This window comes from Cryptomeria japonica, chromosome 5 (genome assembly GCF_030272615.1).
Source record: "Cryptomeria japonica chromosome 5, Sugi_1.0, whole genome shotgun sequence".
In the NCBI taxonomy this organism is placed as follows: domain Eukaryota; kingdom Viridiplantae; phylum Streptophyta; class Pinopsida; order Cupressales; family Cupressaceae; genus Cryptomeria; species Cryptomeria japonica.
In genome coordinates this window covers 800115376-800136113 of record NC_081409.1, presented here as the reverse complement: position 1 = coordinate 800136113, position 20738 = coordinate 800115376, and the positions used below count along the sequence as shown (strand labels likewise).

General features: G+C 37.3%; 1 protein-coding gene across 2 annotated transcripts in view; it reads right to left on the bottom strand.

Annotated features, from left to right (window-relative positions):
• LOC131075593 (mitochondrial import inner membrane translocase subunit TIM50) overlaps nt 1-20738 on the bottom strand; it is a 120499-nt gene that overhangs the window by 43825 nt on the left and 55936 nt on the right. For both annotated transcript variants that reach the window (XM_058012447.2, XM_059221755.1), the window contains 2 exons: nt 11779-11840; nt 11385-11498 (listed from right to left, as the gene is read on the bottom strand). In XM_058012447.2, the coding sequence (XP_057868430.2) occupies nt 11385-11498; nt 11779-11840 (176 nt within the window). The remainder of the gene's footprint in view (nt 1-11384; nt 11499-11778; nt 11841-20738) is intronic.

Below are 20738 nucleotides of genomic sequence, written 5' to 3'. Positions count from 1 at the left end.
GCAACTTACAAAGTTCTGATTTTTTATTCTGAAAACAATTCAGATCTGCTCTTTTTTAATACTAAGACGCCCAAAAAGTGGGAAGATGGCGTCAATAAATGAGCAAGCTGTGTGTTCGGGAAAAGAAAACAGCAAATAGGAAACCTACAACAAACCTGCCCTGTAAGAAGGCAAATCTGCCCCAATTTGAATCAATTTGACTTCTGAATGAAGCCAACCATAGCTACAACAATTTAACTGATCTTTCACAGTCTCGCCATTACCATGCACTGAAGAATAAACGTTCTCCAATGAAGAATCCAGTCTAAAACCCTCAAGCTCCAAAACCCAGAGAGGAATGAGATATCAAGTAATCAGCAATTAATGAATTTGATTTCTCAAGGGGGCGGCTTTATGCAAAAACCCACGATTTTTATTTAGGGTTGCTTTCAGGGTTATAGCAAATCTCATAAGTGTTAAATTTGTTGATTGGAACTAGGTAGAATGCGGATTCCAATTGCCTTAAGGCAACATTGGAATCCGCCAAGGGCTGGGCCCTTCTCTCCCCTCTCACACGCCACACTAAAGGGAAACGTGTTCCCTCTAATAGGGCCAACCCTATAACTAAAAAATACATGCCACTCAAAAGGGAAACGTGTTCCCTCTAATAGGGCCGACCCTATAAAGTAATAAAATAAATAAAAAGGATCAGCACCAAGCCGATCTCAAATAGGTCCTCTTGCCTAATATAAATAAACAACTACTTGACCTCATTAATATACAATTACATCACATGCGATAATCATTCTGCAAGTGCGAAAATCAAAAAGAAAGAATTCTAAATGCGAAGTGAAGGAAGTGTGCATTGTGGCGATTGTTAATACAAGGGTGAACTTCAATAGAAGATGCGAATTGCAAGACATATGTGAAGCCAAAGACAATTTCCAGATCTGTTCATCTGAAGGTCATCTTGCTGTTATATGCAAAACAGATTCAAGAGGTGTATTGTTGTGTGAAAGGCTTAGACAAATTGCCGTGCCACATCAAAGCTACCAGCTAAGTAATGTACTGTTACAATAGGATATAATTCATAGTCAGATTTGAGGATCTGTTGGCTGGGTTTTTCCTCCTAGAAGGTTTTCCCAGGGTATTTGTGTGTCGTGTTCATTTTGCTCAATTTATGTTTATGTCTAAGTCTCAAAGTAATTAAACTAAACAGCAAATGTATTGATTTAGTAATTAACTTCAGATTTCTAAGTATAGTTTAAATCTAAAAGTCTAAAATCAACATAAAACACTTTTAATTTGGGCACCCAACTATAGAGAAAAATAAATAAAAAGTCGCTTAAATAAATTTAAGTGAAATATTTTATTGAAAAGTCAATGTGACTTTATAATAAACGTCATTAATTAAATATAGCCTGTAATTCACTGAAAAATTAATATCTCTCTCAATATGACTCCAAAAGATGAATCATCAGAAGTTGGAGATAAAGCTCCCAAAACCCATGTGACCAGGGGCCTGCCTAAAAATAGCCAACTTCCCATCTATAAATAGCCAAAATGTTATAAATAGCAAATCCCTCAAATGGAATCAAAAACTGCTCAAACGAAGCCTGAACTGAAGAACACCATCCTCCATGCATTGTCTCCATGACCCTCTGTCCATACCCTGTTAGCCTACGAGGGTCCAAGAAATAAGCTTACTCATCAACTCTCAAGCCCTGACTAGGATGGGGACATAACAAATTGTTAGAATTGTTCATGTTTTACAACATTTGAAGAAGTATTTGTGTTGTTTGCTCTTGTTGTTTTGCCATTTGTTCCTAGCTATGTGCTATTTGTTGTATTTGCATGAAGGCTCTCTAATCCTCATCCCAATCCAACATCTTCTTACCCCTACCTTCAATTCCAAACCCTAACTATCGTGACTCATCTTTTAGCTTCTTTCCAAGGCCCATGCTTATCTACATACACAACACACACTCAAAAGGCTGGCAGGTTTGTTGTCTCTAATAGCAATGTAATAACCCTAGGATTTCTTTTAATTGCCCTAACCCATTAGAGCTTACATAGCCACACACCCAGTTTGAAGAGAAAATGACATGACAGTGAATAGTTGTTTGTAATGAATTAAACACTCATGAAACACAACTATAATAGATTTAAATTATAAAAAGTTCAAAATCTGAATCAAATTTGTTATCCATGCACCTAGTATAGGGTGAGTGATATCACTATTCTTTTCCCTTTGATAAATACACTCTTTTGAATTTGCAAGACAGAAGAATCAAAAAGAAAGCTTAGATAAAAATTAAAAAATGAAATCGCCTAAATTCTCCTTGGGTTCTATTGTTGGGATCGAAATTCTTTGGAAAAGCGTCAAAATTCTCCCTGGGTCCTACTGATCGAACCCACAGGGCAAAATACGAACCCTGGGCGAATTTTGGGCTAATTTCCAACGAACCAGAATTTTGGACGAACCGAACCAGGACCCAACAATTGCACAGAAGAATCTGGTAACTTGGGAAATTTCATGATCATTTCATATAAATTACATTTGTTTATCTAGTTGAGAAAAGCTATGAGAACTTAACAAATACAATACAAACTTGTATTTTTTTTATTGTTTGCATGAAAATTTAAGGTTTTTCATAGAATAAAAATATATCATCAAAGCCAAAAGAATTGCTAGTCAAAAGGAAATAAAAAGGCTTAAGATGTCTATGTGCACTATATTTTAGTTAACTAATTAAATTGGGGAAAAATATAAATATGATAGTGGCTTATGCTAAGAAACTATGGTACATAACATTAACATTATTAAACAAATAAAAATGTAGAAGTGTGTATGTAGCATCCTCAAGCACCCCCATACCCTATTTTTAAATAATGCCATTATCCTACAAAGTTCCTATCCAAGATCCTTTAGCAATTACCAAACTTTCCCTTACCAACCTACAACTAGACTTATCAAATGTCACATGCATTCTAGAATCATTTAACTTGGAAACTGAAAGTAAACTTCTTGCAAGATCTGGAATATGTAAAATATTATCAATGGAAACAATCCTCCCATCACAATAATAGAATCCGCAACCTTTGACGGAGCACTTCACAATAATAGAATCGGCTATTATGACTTCAAGTCATATGTGCCTTCATATTAATTTCCTTGTCTATGTTAGGTGACGTCTTTTATGTTAAACCAATCACCATCTTTTATTGTTTTTCACCTCTGCCACTTTTCAATAGGATTACGGTTTTGTTTGTGTGTAGATGATTGTCGTCTATAACTTACCGATTATGTAATCACAACATCTTGTCTTTTTGTCTTAACTTTTCTATCCACAGGAATCATAATTATTTCCGCACCCAGGCTCCTCTGCCTCACCTTCATTCTACTATATGGCCGCGCATTCAAATCTGGATTACAACTGTTTCATTGAATGTATGCTCATGCCTATTGGCCGCTGCCACTGTCAATCCAAGAGTAGTAGCCACCTTCTGCCATGACTTTTGAGGAGGTCGTTGACAGCTACGTGAAGGCGCTCAGCCAAATGCTGGTTACCTACGACTTCATGGCCGGAAGGTTCAAATTGAACAAAGAAGAAGATCGGCTAGAGATCGAGTGCAACGGTGCCTTTTTTCCCATTGCCTCCAGTGACTTAACCATGGATGACCTAGGCGATATTCACTTCCAAGTCATTTAATGAAATGGGTATGTCATGTTTGACCCAAATCATGTGTTTCCAGCAATTTCAAGATTAGAACAGCAGTAGTTTCAATTTATTTTCTTTTCCAGCATTGTTTTTATCTTGTTCATTGCATAAACATCAAACATACAAAAAAATCAGAACTACTAAACTCCAAAACAGTACATTTTCTGAGAGTCCAAGACATTTCTAAACCAAACAAATCAGAAAAATCGGATCAGACTTAGGTGGGGATCTTTCAAACGTCTTTTGTGAAGAAGAGTGTTTGCCTTTAAAAGGAATGGACGAGGTAAAAAGAATAAGTGTTCATCAATTTATGATCATTTAATTTTTATACAGCACAGCTTATTTAATCTTTGCCATTCTGCTGAATTTAAGCTATTTTATGGAGAAAAGGAGTGACTGTTCAAAAAGAAAAGGTTGCTTATAGGGCCACCATTTATCTAAATGTAAGACCAATGGATAATTTCTTATTTGTATAAGGAAACAATATTCACTGTATTTTATGTCATGCCCTGCCCTGAAAGACAGATTACAGCTTAAATACGTGACATTAGGGCAATAAATTAATGGAAACTCAAAGGAAGCCGACCTTACAAATAACCCTAGGCGATATAATTAATGGAAGTTCAAAAGGGCTGACAGAATTTATCATCTTTGCTAGCAGACCTGTTTGGTGTTGGGTTAAATTAAATGTAATTTGCTTAGGGCCAACTCCCTTGAAATAGAGACAAAGGGCATGTATTTAAGAAAGGTGTGATTACCTCTCTAAAGATATCATAAAAGAAAGACAGGCAGCAATTATCCTAAATAAAAGAGCAGAGAACAGTGATTACCTTAAGAGCAGCAAGTTAACAAACAGCAACGATTATTAGAAGCAACAATTAGACAGCAATTCCATTTTAAGAAGGGAAAATGATTAATATAAAGGAAGCAACACTCTTATTATGAACAGAGATTAAGTTACTAACAGCAATTAAGACACTTAAATGCTGTGATTGGTTTGGGTTTTGAAAAGGCATTGTTAAGAAAGGTTGTGTCCATCCCTTAAGGCATTGATAATAATGTGAAATGTACATCCTAAAACATTAATCTATTTATAACCGGCAAGCAATCATGTAAAGAAGAAAAGGAAATGCAAGGAAGGGGAGCAGATACAAGATCACCATCTAAGTAGACTACCCTATGATGGATGTCCAATCACCAATGTGCACACCACTTGGGGCCAAGAGGGTGATTGTCCGCTCTTGGGTTTAGGACGATTTTTGGGCACCCTATTTCAGTTTCCTCTCCAACCTCTACGATGGTTGATTGTTGTACAAATCAACCATCATATTGTAGAGTGAAGGATGAAATACATGATAAGGAGGCAGCAGCACTGAGTCCCTCATCAAGTACACCAACCCCTCCACAGGCAAGAGGCCAAATGACTAGGTATTCATTCCGCGTTCTTGGGGTTAATTGGAAAGGACAGGCTCTCGGCACCTTATATGATTTCCCAAGGGATTCCATAGTGTGGATTGGTTGTTAGGGAAAGTCTTGTTGACGTGCGTTTTATGACCACACCAACACGGAATAAAGTTTCCCAACAGCTACCTTATCCTCTCTTTATCAAAGTCAAATGTATGCTAAGATTGCAAGTTGATCATATGATGACTCCAAGGTTCCAATTGTGTACTAGCAACTTTATGTGGATATAGGCTCATGTGGTGATGTTGCTGGTAATCCAAGGGGACTTACGCACACTTTGAAGAAGACTTCGACAAATTTATAACTTTCAAGGAAATTTTATGTGAATGATTTGGCTATGAATGGCTCTTCTTTTTCGGACTTTTCAATTGGATAATACTGAAAGTAAAATAGGAAGGGTTTAGGAAAGCTACTTTAAATATAAGAGCTGGATAGATAACAATGCTTCAGGTGATATCAACCACACTTCACTTCACCATAGAAGACAACTACATGAAGTGCGTGCAATCTTCAAAGGTTGAGTTTGAAAGATTTTAAATCATGGATGAACACCATCAAAGAACAATGTTCATCCCACCATTTAGATTAAGCACACACATAAAATAGCTCAGTCCAACCTTGCACTGTTGATAAAAATCAGTTATCAACAAAAGGTATGAGCAAGCAATCCTTGCCTTAAAACACTGCAATCAGCTTTGTTCATCTAAATGCTTGAAATAAATCTACTCTAAGTGAGGAAAGTGAAACCATGCAAGCTACAAAATAACACAAGTGTACACCATCAGAGAACAATGTATCACAGTTTATTACTTCAATAGCTTATCGCAACAATTTCATACAATCTCCTCCCCCCCCACCTTTACAAATGAAGGGGTGACCCCATTTTATAGGCCTCCAAGAGGAAAATGGAATGCCTAGATTACAAACCGGTCAACGGCCAAGATTAAACATGCAAACCCCAATTAGGGTTTGAACAAAAGATTCCAAGTTTATGACGCCACATAGTGGGAATAAACATTAATGACACATCATGTCCACTATCAATTTATTCCTTCCTGCCAAAAAGGGTGCCCATTGTGCATTAAATGCACAACTCCCTTCAAACTCACCCAATATGTAATAAATGAGCCATCACTTCCTAGAATATGGTAGCCACCATGCATTAAGTATGCCACTACTCAGTCAAGATGTCCACTAGCAATAAATGCACCATCATGCCGCCATGCACTCAATAGATTCTCGCCATGCAAAAGGACCCCGCCGTCAAAGGAACTTTTATAATTTTCTGGGTTGTGGTTCATTAATACAGAATATTATCTTTGCATGTTGCCAACTCATCCTTTACAAGAATATTTCCATCCGAGCTCACAAAAGACATTTTGGAATATTTTCCTACCTTGGAAGAATTTTAACAATCTTTTCCACTTTTAAAGGATTCCTGTACGTGTGGAATTCTAGGAGAGAGAAAATCTTTGTAGAGAGATTTTTTGTCTTGAAGGAATTATCTACATTCTAGTTCAAATCTTGTTCTGAAGGAGATTTTTCCATCAACTAGCCATTTCTTCCTTGTCTGGGAAATTTTATCCCATCTAGAGTTCTTGGAGAGAGAAAATCCTCTCTTTACCAATTTTCCTCGTGCCTTAAAATTCTTCACCTTAAGTGCATTTCTTCCCTAAGAAAGGCATTTTTTGAAATTTTGAAATTTTCCTCCTTAGCCTTGAATTCCACGTTCTATTTTGTCCTTGGGCGCTATTTGAAGGTGGTGAAGGATTTCTTTGGAATTGACATTTTCCTTCTTGACCATGTCTTTGCATTTTCTACTTCTCCTGGCGTGCATTTGCTAGGGAGTGGAGGAAATCTAGAAAATTAAACTTTTCTTCCTTGATGTCACTTTGGCGTTCATTCCTTTCCTAGAGCAAATTTTCTCCATGGTGAAGGAAAATTCCTCCTTAAACTCATTTTGGCACCCAGCCTTGACATTGATTCTACTTTGCCCCGGAGGAAGGAAATTCTTCATGCCTTAGCCAATTTTTACTATTTCCAAGAATTTTGTCCTAAAGAAAGGAATATCCAACACAGCGAATTTTTTACTTTCCTAGAATTTTGCATGCTTGGGCATAATTTATCCTTGAGAAAGAAATTTTCTGGAATTTTGGAATTTTTCCCTAACCATGAATTCTTTTCCCAATTTTGTCCTTGGTGAAGGAATTTCATCCTTTGAGGAAAATTCCTCACTCACCTTGTTTGGGAGCTATAACCTCTTTCTCGGGCGCTATTTAACCTTAGTGAAGGATTTTGGAACAAACTTGGAATTCCTCCACTTCTCCATTTTGGCGCTCCATCACCTGTTTGGGCATTGATTCCACATGAAGGAGGAATTTTCTTTGGAGGAGGAAATTCCTCCATGACCCTCATTTGGCGCCCTCTACCAATCTTGGGCGGAAATTTCACTTGGTCCAGGATTTTGTTCTTTGGAGGGAAATTCTAACCTATCCTCTATTTGGTGCCCATTATTCATTTGATATGCACTTTTGATCAGGATGAAGGAATTTGACAAACTTAGAAATCCTTCCATGCCTTGGGCATTTTTTATCATCGTCTGGATTTCTTAAGAATGAAGTGGATTTTTTGTGCCCTAGAAGATTTTTCATGCTTTTTCCACTTTAGGAAAGACCTCTATACTTAGCCGTTTTTCTGATCACTTGTCTACTTTTTCAACTTTCCGGATTTAGACTTGGATTTTCAAGAATGCTCTGCCCTCAGTGTCCTGAACACTACCTGAGATGGACCTGCCAAATAAGTACTTTCAAACATCAAATTAGGGCAAACCGAAACAAGGTGACACTACAAATAGACTTACTAAAAATAGAAACTGCTAAGAATAGTAAGTTTGTTTTCTGGCAAAATTAAGCCAATCCAGGATGCAATGAAACTTACTAAAAATAGTAAGTGCTCAAAATTCACTCAAATTTCACTAGTAACTTCCTTGAAGGGCTCTGACTTCATTGCAATGTTCAGATTTCCCAAAACCCTAAGGAAATGACCTCAAATCTAAGTTTGGAGGGCAAAACCCTAAAATAGACACAACAGGTTTCAGACAGCCAAATTCACTCAAACGACTTGTAGACTTGATCACATTTCACCAAAAACACTCACAAACCGGGGAGACCAAAGGGATTGCTGCAAAAAAACCCAAAGAACCAAAACCAAAAGTCCAAGAGGACCCTAAAAGTAGGGGGTCCCCATTTGGAATGTGGTGATGTGTGGTTCGGTCACAACAAGTCTTTAATTGAATCCCACATGCACATCATGTAATTTGCAATGGTGAATTTTGCATTCCTTTAGTATACTTCATTCCTTATTTTCTGAATGTGTGATTCTAAAACAAAATTTAGGAATACTTTTCAAGGTGTTCCTCAAACAATAAATGCAAATACATAGAGAAAATTGAAGTGAGACAAAGTAGCAAGAAGACAATATGTGCCATTACAGTTGCACTTACTCTTTCATGTTTGCAATAGCACCCTCTGACGGTAGAGCAGCAAGGTAAAATGATAGTTATATTAGTCTTGCTGATTTTTTTTGGTTTATAAAGGAACAGTACGCAATGGGAGACAGAATGTTAGCATCATGTGGCCCTAATTAAATGGCAAGTGGTCCCTACAACACTAAAAATCATTAGTTAGCAGTGAATATTGTCTTAGAGTTTGCAGTTGCCTTTGTGGGTGCAAACCTGTAGAGACTCCGTATTAAATGTTTCAGTTTAATAGTTTTTTGGTTGAAAAGGTTCTGGCTCATTTACCTTTTCCATTGGAAATTTTCTGTCCCTCTGTTCTAAGTTTCTATCTGCACAATTTATCTGTTAAAAAAATTCACTCTCTCTGTAGCTTCTAACAATAAGAAGCTCTACTTAAGAACGCCTCAGCAGCATGATGGATGGTGGTGCCAGAACCCAAATATTTTACACAGATGCCCTTCTTCAAATAACTTGCATTGCAATTCTACCAACAGGAAACTGTGGAGAAATAATCATGGGCTTGTGAGGGATGTCAATGACAGACAAAGGAATCTGCAGGATGTCCTGCAATCAACATTGACTTAAAAAACAAGCAATGTATGAGAATAAATAAGAAGATGCATATGTTGTGAAAAGGTAGTCATAGATAATTCGCTGTGCAAGAATTTCCAGCGTGCAACATATCAAGGGACTGGGACAGCTGAGTACAGCTGGTGCCACCTATGTGCTGATTAATAACATCCTTCTTACTGTGTTTTGCACATTATCCTTGCCTGGTAGCATTTACAGCAGTCGTTTTTGCTAGAATAATTGAAGACTAATTGACAATATGCAGAGATTAATTGAGGATGATTCAAACTAACGAGAAGTGGATTCTATAGGTCAGAAAGAAAGAGATTAATTGAAATCTTGAAAAAACTAAAAGCAAAAGCGACAGGTACTCATAAACTAAATAGCATGAGCATACAAAAAAATGTACGCACTTATAGTGTTTTATGATCTTATATTTTTACCCAACTGTAGCTCTATACCTAATTGATGTTGAAATTGTTATTCAAGATGAGTAGTGTGATTTTGTGAGTTCAATATTGTTTCATGATTTTTTAAAGCTATGCACTGCTGTCTTTATGGATCTTGGGTTTGTAGCTTTGTATGCAAATCTTCATAACTAAATTATATAATCTTATGCTTGTGTTCAATCTACTTCAGTTCTTGTTGTACACATGTTTTTTGGTCTCTTCTTTTAGCCAAAGAGAGTGACATTTGCTAGCTGATATAGATCAGTTGTTTTGGGCCAAAAGATTCAAAAAGTCTCTTGTTTGTGTAGCAATGCTGATTAGCCTTGTGTCTATACCCAAGAACCAAAAATACAGGTTATGTCTGCTATTTAGAGTTCTTGGGTTTCTAGTTAATATTTTTTGTTACGAGGGAGTGTCTGCTTCTATTTTGAATAAAGGTTTCACTGCACACTATTTCATTTTGTGTTGTTCTAAAAGGGAAGACTAAAGTGCTAACTGTTACGTTAGATTTCTTGGGTTTCTAGTTAATTTTTTTTGTTACGAGGGAGTGTCTGCTTCTATTTTGAATAAAGGTTTCCCTGCACACTATTTCATTTTGTGTTGTTCTAAAAGGGAAGACTAAAGTGCTAACTGTTACGTTAGAGTTCTTGGGTTTCTAGTTAATTTTTTTTGTTACGAGGGAGTGTCTGCTTCTATTTTGAATAAAGGTTTCCCTGCACACTATTTCATTTTGTGTTGTTCTAAAAGGGAAGACTAAAGTGCTAACTGCTACGTTAGTTTCTTATAAAGTGAATAACTTAAAAGGTGCTTGCTTACATGGTGATGTCAATCTGATATTTGTAATGTCTTGAAATTTGGCTAATACACATGTTCAAGGGATCCTCTCTAGCATCACCGAATGATTATTCCAAAAAAATTAGATACCAAATATACCCATCACTCAGCCCACCATACCTGGAAACTTTGTATCTATGTATCCAACAGAGAACTGAGTACAATACAACTCAGATATACCAGCCCTTACGTGGGGACTACAACTGATTCATATTCCACATAAGATGGAAGGAATAATGTAAACAGCTCCCATCACCATTACACCAAGCCTGCCCAACCCCCACTAAAGGAGCCTCTAAAAAATATGTAAAATTATTTTATGGTTTTCCCAGATATGTTTTCACATTCACTATTGCCATTCTAAATTTTCTGTTTCTTTCTACTTTTATACAAGCATGTCAATTTCTTTTGTATGTCAATTTCTTTTGTATGTCTCATATTCAAGTCATAATTTCATCCTAGATTTGTAAAAACATTTCACATCCATATCCCGTACCAAGCCATATCTGTATTTGTCCAGCGTAGACTGAGGATAGTGCAAACAAAATTAACGTATCATGACATTTAAACATCATTAACAGAATTAAAGATATTTGCATTGTCTATTGTATTACAAGAAAATTAAGTTTTCATTCCTCTCCTTTCCTTTATATCCAGAAATGTACTAATCCATTAAATATTTAATAAAATAATAATTTGATACAAATTGTTAGGCAAGCAACTAGAATATGCATAACAATAAACCACACACACATTCACGTTGTCAATACTTATTAAAAAGCAATACCCCCAATAAACAAAGCCATGCCCCACAAATTGTATTCAAAGGACATCAGTCCAATAACTAACCTTCCAGTCTGAGTATACTAGAGTTTCATTAAGATCAAGAACAAGGGTGAAAACATGTTGTTCTTGTGGAAGTAAGTCTGGAAGAAGTTTCTCAGAGGATGGTGCCGCAAAGCCCTGTAGGGAAGTAGAAAATCAGAAAAAATAAAAAATGACATCAGTCCACAGACTTTGAAGACAAAATAGCTTTAAAATATTATAATAATTCAAATTAGTGCATCTGTTACAAGCATAGAAAATGACTCGACAGAAAAATCTCATGCATCTACATATGCATGGCTTCAGAAGCATCTATTTATGCATTATTTCAGAAGTTTCTCTTTTCTATCAAGTAAAAATCAATTTAAATAAAAAGCACTTCTTCACTATCATTAGCTTAAATCAAGAAAATATCTACCTTTACTTGCTCTTCAATTGACCTCCTTATATCCAAGTATAGTTCAGCAGCTTTGGATGGAACTACATCAAAAAAAGGATAAAAATTATCAGAGGACGCTGAATTAAGGAATGCCCCATGCATCTTTGCAGTGGGATTTTCAAATGAGATACCTTTTGTTCCATTTTATACTCAGTCAATGAAGCCATAACCACTATAATGTATCTATTACTGTCCCTTAGATTTTTCTGTGCGGGGTAAGATATAGAGAAAAACAAGATTCACATCTTTGAAGTAAAAGATATAATTTTTATTCTGACTATATTAACACCAACCAATTACACATTATGGCTGCTTCAGACCAGCAAATGAGCACTTTATTGTTGAGGCTGGTTGGTAGAGGTGATTTTATCGTAGAAGATGACTCTTCAAGACTTCAACTACTTCCATACTCATCCCTACTATGTTTTCAATAGGATTTCAGATTGATTATCACTGCCCATACTTAATCACATTCGTTATGGAGACATCTTTGTATGAGCAGATTGATGTTGAGCATTGGCAGGCTCTAGGGCAGCTGGTTCTGGGAGTTTTTCCGGACACAGTTCACTTATTTATTGCTTCCACTCTAGTGAGTGATGGTCACTGCATATACTACATGGAGATAGTATGCCTAACTTAAAATGATGCCTTACTGATTGCAATGGTTTGGGTATGTTCGCGTGTTTGTAACCGTTCCTTTGACACTTGGAGGTTAAGTGTCGATGTTATGATTTCGGTGACAACAGAGGCATTCCCTGGTTGGCAGATTTTAGAGTTGTGATGGTGATCGGTCTGCTTCATTTTTGGGATACCCTGAGGGACTTTGCCAAGACTTGTACTATTTGGTTGGGCAGATTATCTTTCTGGTTGCCCAAGATAGTGTCTGGCAGTGGGATTGTAGTTATGGACATCACGGAGATGCCTTGGTATGATATGTTTCATGCAAAGTTCCCAGACTCGGACTCGGCTCAGACTCAGCAAGGCTGACTCGGCTCGGACTCGGCTCGGACTCGGATTTTTAACGATTTAAAACTTGTTTCATACACCCATTATTGAATTAAGCTTAAAGACACTATAACATCATCAAATAGAAGCTAATTTGATCACATACATAACCATACATCCATCACATGCGTAGAAATGTAAATTGTAGCTGAAGGAATTAGAAAACATAGATATATAGAGTTATAAATGTTGTCCAATGTATATAAAATCCATGACTTCAAATGTTCCCAAACATATATGTAATTGTAAAGTGTAAACAAAAACAGGTCTATGGCTCAGGCTCTAGCTCAGCCTCGTCTATCTGCCTCCTAGAAAGGCATCTAAGGTAGGTCCTGGATGACTGAGTAGCCATAGTCTCTGCTGTGATGTGCCAGTCTGAGTAGCCATAGGTGTTGTGCCTGATCGTGCTCTATCCTCCTCCTCTGCCATAGCCACAACCTCAACCTCTCTGTCTGCCTGGCCAATCCCTTTTAGGGTTATAAGAAAAGGAAATGGCAAAAAAAATCATTAAAAAATGTTTTTTTTTTTTGTTTTTGACTGCACTTTTTTAAGTGACGTCGACCGGGTCACAACCCTTGGACTCGGCCAGTCAGGCGAGTCACGCCCCCTGGCCCATCCGAGCCCGGGTCAAGGTCACCATGACCCGGCAGGGGTCACCCGGCCCGCTGACTCGCATGACTCGCCGCGAGTCACAGAACTCTGGTTTCATGGTACAAATTTCAGCCTTTTCAGGTATTTCAGCTTGGGTATTGATGATGATTATTTTTTGGGGTTCCAGGGGAAGGGAGTGCAGTTAAGGCACAATGGTTTGTCAGTTATGATCAAAGTGGCGCAACGTCAACATGATGGTTCCTTTCTGAGATTCATTTGGAACCCTGGGATCACATTGGTCTACAGTTCAGTAGTTGATGGGCGTGAGAGAGTTAGTGTTGACTTCCTCGAGTTTATTCCTATGGTGCATCAATTTGGCTCTTTTGAAGAGCGATTCTCTAAGGAGTTGTTTGTGTCCATGTAGTATCTGATTGCTCTTCTTATAGGTGGTTTTCACGAGGTCCCTGTTGTGTTGTAAACACACACGCCCCATTGCAAATGGGGAACCCCACTTTTTCGCTTCTTAGCTTAGGTGTTTTGGCTTAGTTTTGTTTTAGTTTGGCAATGATTTTGATCATTTAACCTTTGGGGAGGTGATGTCTTGTTAGTCCGAGAGAGAATAGTTGATCAACCCTTGAAATGTCTTGAAGTGCAACGTCTTGTCCTTAGGATGTGATCAAGTAGGAATTCATCAGGTTCAAAATCCATGAGTGAACTTCAAGTTTGAGTATGTCGAGCAAAATCGTGAGGAAATTCACAAAGTTCATGCGACAAAACATGGAATTTGAAAATGTTGTCAAAATGCAAAAAACAAATGTCAAAAATGTCAAGAGTGAGATTTGGAAGACGTTAAGTGTGGAAAAAATAAGGAAAATTCCAAGAATGTGATATACCAAGACAAGGAAAATTCCTTCTCAAGGTTGGATTTTCCAACCTTGACAGGAGAGGAAAATAACGAAAAAAATTTTGTGAAAAAAATCCTTGCACAAAAGTGCAAATTTCATTTAAATTCCTTGTTTGAGACAAGGAATTCCTAAATTCCTAATTAAGAGTTAAAATCCCTGTTTGAGATAAGGAATTCCAAAATTGAGGTTTAAATTCCATGATTGAAAATGTGGAAATTCACAAAATTCATGTAAAATCCTAAGTTCAAATGAAGAATTCCAAAATTAAAATCAAAATCCAAGATTCAAACATGGATTCTCACTCAGGTACTAATTTTTTCCCTAGCAATTCATGGAATTCCTCAACAAATTGACCCTAGCGTTCACTTGTCCTTGAACAACTGGCAAATGCGCTCACATTTGTCCATGCTTGGGCTGGATTAGCGCCCTCTAGTCCGGAACAAATCCTTGGCCACATGTTGATTGCATCCTATAGTCCGAAACTACACCTCATAAACGCCCTCAAGTCCGCAACAATCCTTGTCAACTCATGTTTTGCGCCCTTGCGTCCAGAACTCCTCGTGTGTGCCTAGTTGTCCTTGGATGCATGTAAATCCCACTAGGGGAGAGTTAAAGAAATTAACCCAGCCGACTTGAGGAAAAAGAGAAGAAAATACGAAATTCTTGCCTAGGTCGGCCTTTTGTCAAAGGAATTTACAATTTCAAAGGGTGAGGCATATATACAAGGAGAACAAAACATCATTCCAAAACTAGTAAGGAGCAGACTTTGTGCGAGTTCCAGCAGATCAGAGGTAATTTACGAGCAGAATTCGAATGGAAGAATATGCAAGTGTGAAATGTGTTTTAAATTTGAGTGCTCAAACTTGAATTTATACCATTCAAACAAGACAAAATTGATGAATTAACCCAGCCGACCTGAAAATCGTGAGGAAATTTGAGATGTTAATTTGAAAAACATGATTAGGGCTGACTGACCTGAATGAGGATGGAGGAAATTAGAAGTTGGTGCCTCTAGTGGGTTGATACCTATGAATTTGTAAAACAAGTTTTCTATATATAAGAAAGCTATTTTACCATGGTTTTCTCCTGTAATGGTTGTTGATTTTAGTCCTTTAGATTAATACAATACTCAGAAAATAGAATTTATCTTTAATTTCCAGAAGACTATTAATTGCTGTTAGTGTTTAGGAATTTCCAGAATTAAGCAAAAGTAGAGAAATGAACAAAATGAACACACAACACACAAGTACTCTGGGAAAACCTCCTAGGAGGAAAAACCCAGCCAGAAAAGATCCTCAAATCTGATTATGGATTATGAGTAGTAATCTGATTACAATACTTATCTCAGTTTACCCTTAGGGCTAATGGCATCTTCAACTGGTTTCAGATCTGCCCCTTAACCAGTTTCGGATCTGCCTTTTGTTGTATCAACCAGCAACCAAGGATTTGATCTTGAAATGACTTGTATGTCTCCAGCTGATGACTGTAATCAAGTTCAGAACAGCAGGTCCTTCAATTGGCACATCGCTTGATGAAGGCCACTCCCTTAGCAGCAGAGATGGATCGCTTTATGCCCAGCAGATAAAAGACTAAGTTCGCTGTCCTTCAGATCAGATTCGCATATGAGAGAGTAGATGAATGAATGTACAAATGAAGTCAAGTTGTCCTTTATTTATATGAGACAAAGGACCTATTCAGGTCGGCTTTGACATTAATTATTTTTATCCTTTTATTTCTTTTGTGCGAATTGTCTTTTGAATATAGGGTCGGCCCTATTTAGAGGGAACACGTTTCCCTTAGGGTGGCGTGAGGAATAGGTTAGGGAGTGGCGTGTGAGAGAGGGCCCAGCCCTATACGTTAAGGAGGGGCCAGCCCTTTGGGCAGATTCCAATGTCGCCTAAGGCAATTGGAATCGACCCCTCCTACCTAATTACAATCAACAAGGTTTTCCACGTATATCCTATGTTCTACTTGTGTTACATGGTAGTTAGATTTCATGTGAATGTTTATATGAAATGAATATGCTTTGGGATTGAGTTATGCGCTTTTGTTATTAAGTTGTAAAAGTTTGACGTTATACTGATTCCTCATCCCCACCCCCGCCACCCCCCCCTCGCCCTCTCAGTATAACCATGTACTCAACATAATTTTCCCATTGGTGGATATTAAATGTAAGGTGGTGTTAGTTATAACTACCTCACATTAGAGTTTGCTTTGAATTATCTTTGCCATTGATTTAGAATCTATTCAAATAAGTGATTGTATTAACAATAGAGACGAAAGCTCTATATAAAGAATTTACTAAGACGATGTTTCTTAATGAAACAAACATTAATTGAAGATGAAATTAGAAACAACCTAAACTAAATAAGATGACCATTAAAGAAATATTACAATATTCTAATACCCTCCCTTAATGGTCATCGTCCTAACAACCCTACAGAAGACAATCTACTGGTCTTTTGATCACAAACACAAAGAAGGCTGCCCCTTCTCTTTAGAACACTCTACTACTGCTGAGTGTTGAGACATGGACCAGCTAGGACTTGAACCTAGGACCTTCCATACGTTGTTGGAGTGCTCTACCACTGAGCTATTGGCCCCTCTTGGACTAGTCCATCATCGGTCCGAGTGTGGCTTATCTCCAACACCAACACCCCCCCCCCTTAAGCCACACCTCTCGTGTGCTTGGGGCTCCTAGCCTGGACTTGGCTCTGATACCATGTTGAGACATGGACCAGCTAGGACTCGAACCTAGGACCTTCCATACGCTGCCGAAGTGCTCTACCACTAAGCTACTGGCCCCTCTTGGACCAGTCCATCGTCGGTCCGGGTGTGGCTTATTTCCAACACCAACACTGAGACCCTCCCTGGATCTGCAGAATGTTAATGATCTAGATAACCAGAAACCGTCCAACCTAATGTTGGGAAAACAAAAACTATCCCTCCCTGTAGCCACGATTTTGAGTAAAAAATCGCCAAACCCGAACTCTTGCGCAAATCGTTGCCCTAGCAACTCTAGGTGCAATCCAAAATAACTACAAGAAACCAGACACGATTTTTGAGAAGAATAACCGATCAAAACCCATAAACAATTTTTAAGGAAAAAATCGCACAAACCCATATGTTGAAACATCAGCAAGTAGCTAGCACAAAATCCAAGACACGGATCAGCATACAAAACTCTGTTTTTCAGGAAAAACAGTAAAACCCTTGTACAAACGATTTTTGTGGAAAAAAATCATACAAAACTTAAAATAATTTTTGTGGAAAAAATTATAAACCCAAATACCCTAAATCCCACACAAACTTCGGGAATTATAGATGATTTTTTAGGACAAAATCAAGCAAAACCCAATAACCAGAATAATTTTTTAAGGGAAAAATTATAAACCCCAAAAACGGTTTTTAAGGAAAAAATCAAAAAAACCCAGAATGATTTTTTGTGGACAAAAATTATAAAACCCAAAAATATTTTTTTAGCGACAAAAATTATAAAACCCGCTAGGTAATTTTTGAGGAAAAATTATAGCAAAAAATCAAAAACCCTACAATAATTTTTTGAGGATTAAAAATTATAAAACCCACAAATAATTCTTCCAAACCCTAGCAATGGGTAAGAACAAACCTGTAGAAATAATGGTGGAAAATCGTGAAAAAAATAATGCCGCCCAAACAAAACATGGCGCCCAAAACATAGACAAATTGTGAAAATCGCAAGCAACAGAGAACCAATGCCAATTGAACAAGAGCCGCAGCCAAAAAAATGAGCTTTAGAAAACGCGATGCGAGCTGCAAAAAAAAGGTTGTGCATGCAACAAAAAACAGTATGCATGAAATGAAAACGCGGAAAGACAGGTTCGCAATTGCAAATGTTACAGAGGTTGTGGGAAAAAGGAAACATAACTCAAGTTTCAGAAAAAAAAACGCAATAGAGAACCCTAGAGCAGCAAGACGGTCCAAAAAAACTTCTTATCGCGAGCCACAACAAAGATAACAAGCCCTCGCTCACTTAAAAAACAAACGCAGGTACAAAGCCACAAACTAGGAACCAAAAGAAATAAAAACTTCCACAACTAGAAACCCTTGCAATCCAGCCACTAATTTTCAAAGGTTAAAAACCCTCAAAAAATTCAGACAATTTTTTTTTTCACCATATTTTTTTAATAAAAGAATCAAAAAAAATCTGGAAATAAATTCTAGGTACAAGGCCTCGAATTTTTATTTAAACAATTTACCAAATCTTAAAAAACCCCATCAACCCACTCTAATACCATGTTCAAATAAGCGATTGTATTAACAATAGAGACAAGAGCTCTATAAAAAGAATTTACAAAGACGATGTCTCTTAATGAAACAATCATTAACTAACGACAAAATTAGAAACAATCTAAACTAACTAAGATGACCATAAAAGAAATATTACAATATTCTAATTGAATTAATCTAGGCCCTTCATTTGTAATTGAGAGCTCTATATAAGGCTTGCTCTTCTCATTTGTAAAGTTAAAAGTTAGAAGTAGTAGTAGTAGTAAGAAGAGGATGCAAGAAATTGTTGCCAAGACTACAATGGAATAAATACATGACTTTTATTGAAAATATGGTGGATCTTTGTGTGTTGTTGCAATATTCTACTTCTCAAATTTTAGATGAAGTTCATTGATCCTAATAGAGAAATGTGAAGATGTTTGATGGAATTCCAATTCATACCATTTGTAGTTTGTTGATTGCAAATTATAGTGCATGGTTAGTCTGGACATAATTTAGCACTAGTTCAATTGTGGATGTTCATTCGGATTGCGTCAATATTGGGTATTTGGATGTATGTTTACAATATGAAAATCCTTTGTTACCTTTAGAAATTGCATCAGCTTTGTGTAGTTGTTTCCTCATTGCGAAGCAAAGCTTGATTTGTGGGATCTATTGATGTGTTTTTTATGCAGATGCAAACACAAAATAAAATACCAAGGTATCTTATCCTCTCTTGAACAAAGTTTCTCAAATGTTGAAGATTCGCTAAGGATCACTTGAGACTACTCCAAGGTTCTGGTATGTCAGGTCACGACATGTGGATAAGCACAGTTGGTTGATGTGATTATGCTGGAATCACAAGGGGACTTATGTTTGAATGCCTAAATGCTTGATTTGCTGGAACTTAGGTCCTATCTACTCAGTTGGAAGATAAAAAAGAGCAAACAAGATGGGGTTTGAGAAGTCTACGCTACTCCTAAAGCCTAGAATGTAAGAAGATGAGTGAATGACTAGATGGAATCCTACTAGGCAAGGTCTCACCATCAACCTGAACAATTTGACACAAGCTCAATGTAATAATGACAAGAAGCGGACTTTGATTAACTCCTCTGAAACTATCTGCTCCCTTGATCATGTTCGATGCAAGCCTTGTGATGACTTTGATTGATTCTTCCTTGTTCTTGATATACTTGATGAAGGGTGCACCTAGTTGAATGTAACTCTTCAATATTCTGACTTTGATTCTTGGATTCCCGAAGAGAATTCAAGATTGTCAAACATTCTTCCATCATGTGGGTTATCTTTCTTTATGTACCACGGCCTTAAGGTTTTTGAATGATCTTTCTTTACAGTTTGTGATATCCTCATGCCACCATGATGTGGTGAGAGCCTTTGAAAACCTTGAGATCTTTTCTTCTTTGATGTTTGTTGATGAAGTTCTTTGAAGGCATTTTTCCTGTATCTTGACCTTGATGTTGAAATTCTCTCCTTGAGATACTTGCTCCGATCCTCCTCCAATAAGGTCTCTCTAATTTCTTTCCTTTCCTGCTGCAAAACAAACAAATGAGCATCAAACACATATGATATGCAGCTTATACAATCTCTTAATTTGACCTAATCTCTGATTTTATGTGATTTGTAGATCTGATAGGTGCAGGTTTAGGGGAGGCCGATCCTTTGCTTGAGCAAATTTGTTGTCCTTTTGATGAATCCACTCCTTCCTTTGTGAATTTGTTGTTGTTCTAATAGAATTCGCCCTTCTTGATTACTGGATCTGATTCTTTAGTGGCTGAACTCACCCTTGTACTGATTGAATTCACTTTTGGAGAAGAAAATGTTTTGAAGTGATGTCCAAGTGATTGTTTTGATGTCTAAGCTGTCCTTAATAGTGGAATTCGCTTCAAACGGAGGGCAAAGGACATACCTGAGGTGAAATTCGCTCTGATTTAGGTGCAAGGTACAGTCATGAGCAAAATTCGCGTTGATTTAGGTGCAAGGTACAGTCATGAGCAAGGTACACAATTCTAAAGAGATTCACTCCAGTTTAAGAAGCAAGGGACAGGTTTGGTGGAAAATTCGGCCCAAACATGACGTAAGGTACATGACCCTAGATAAGATTCGCTCCAAATATGATGCAAGGGATGGATCCAAGATAAATTTGCTCCATCCCAGAACAAGGTTAATAAT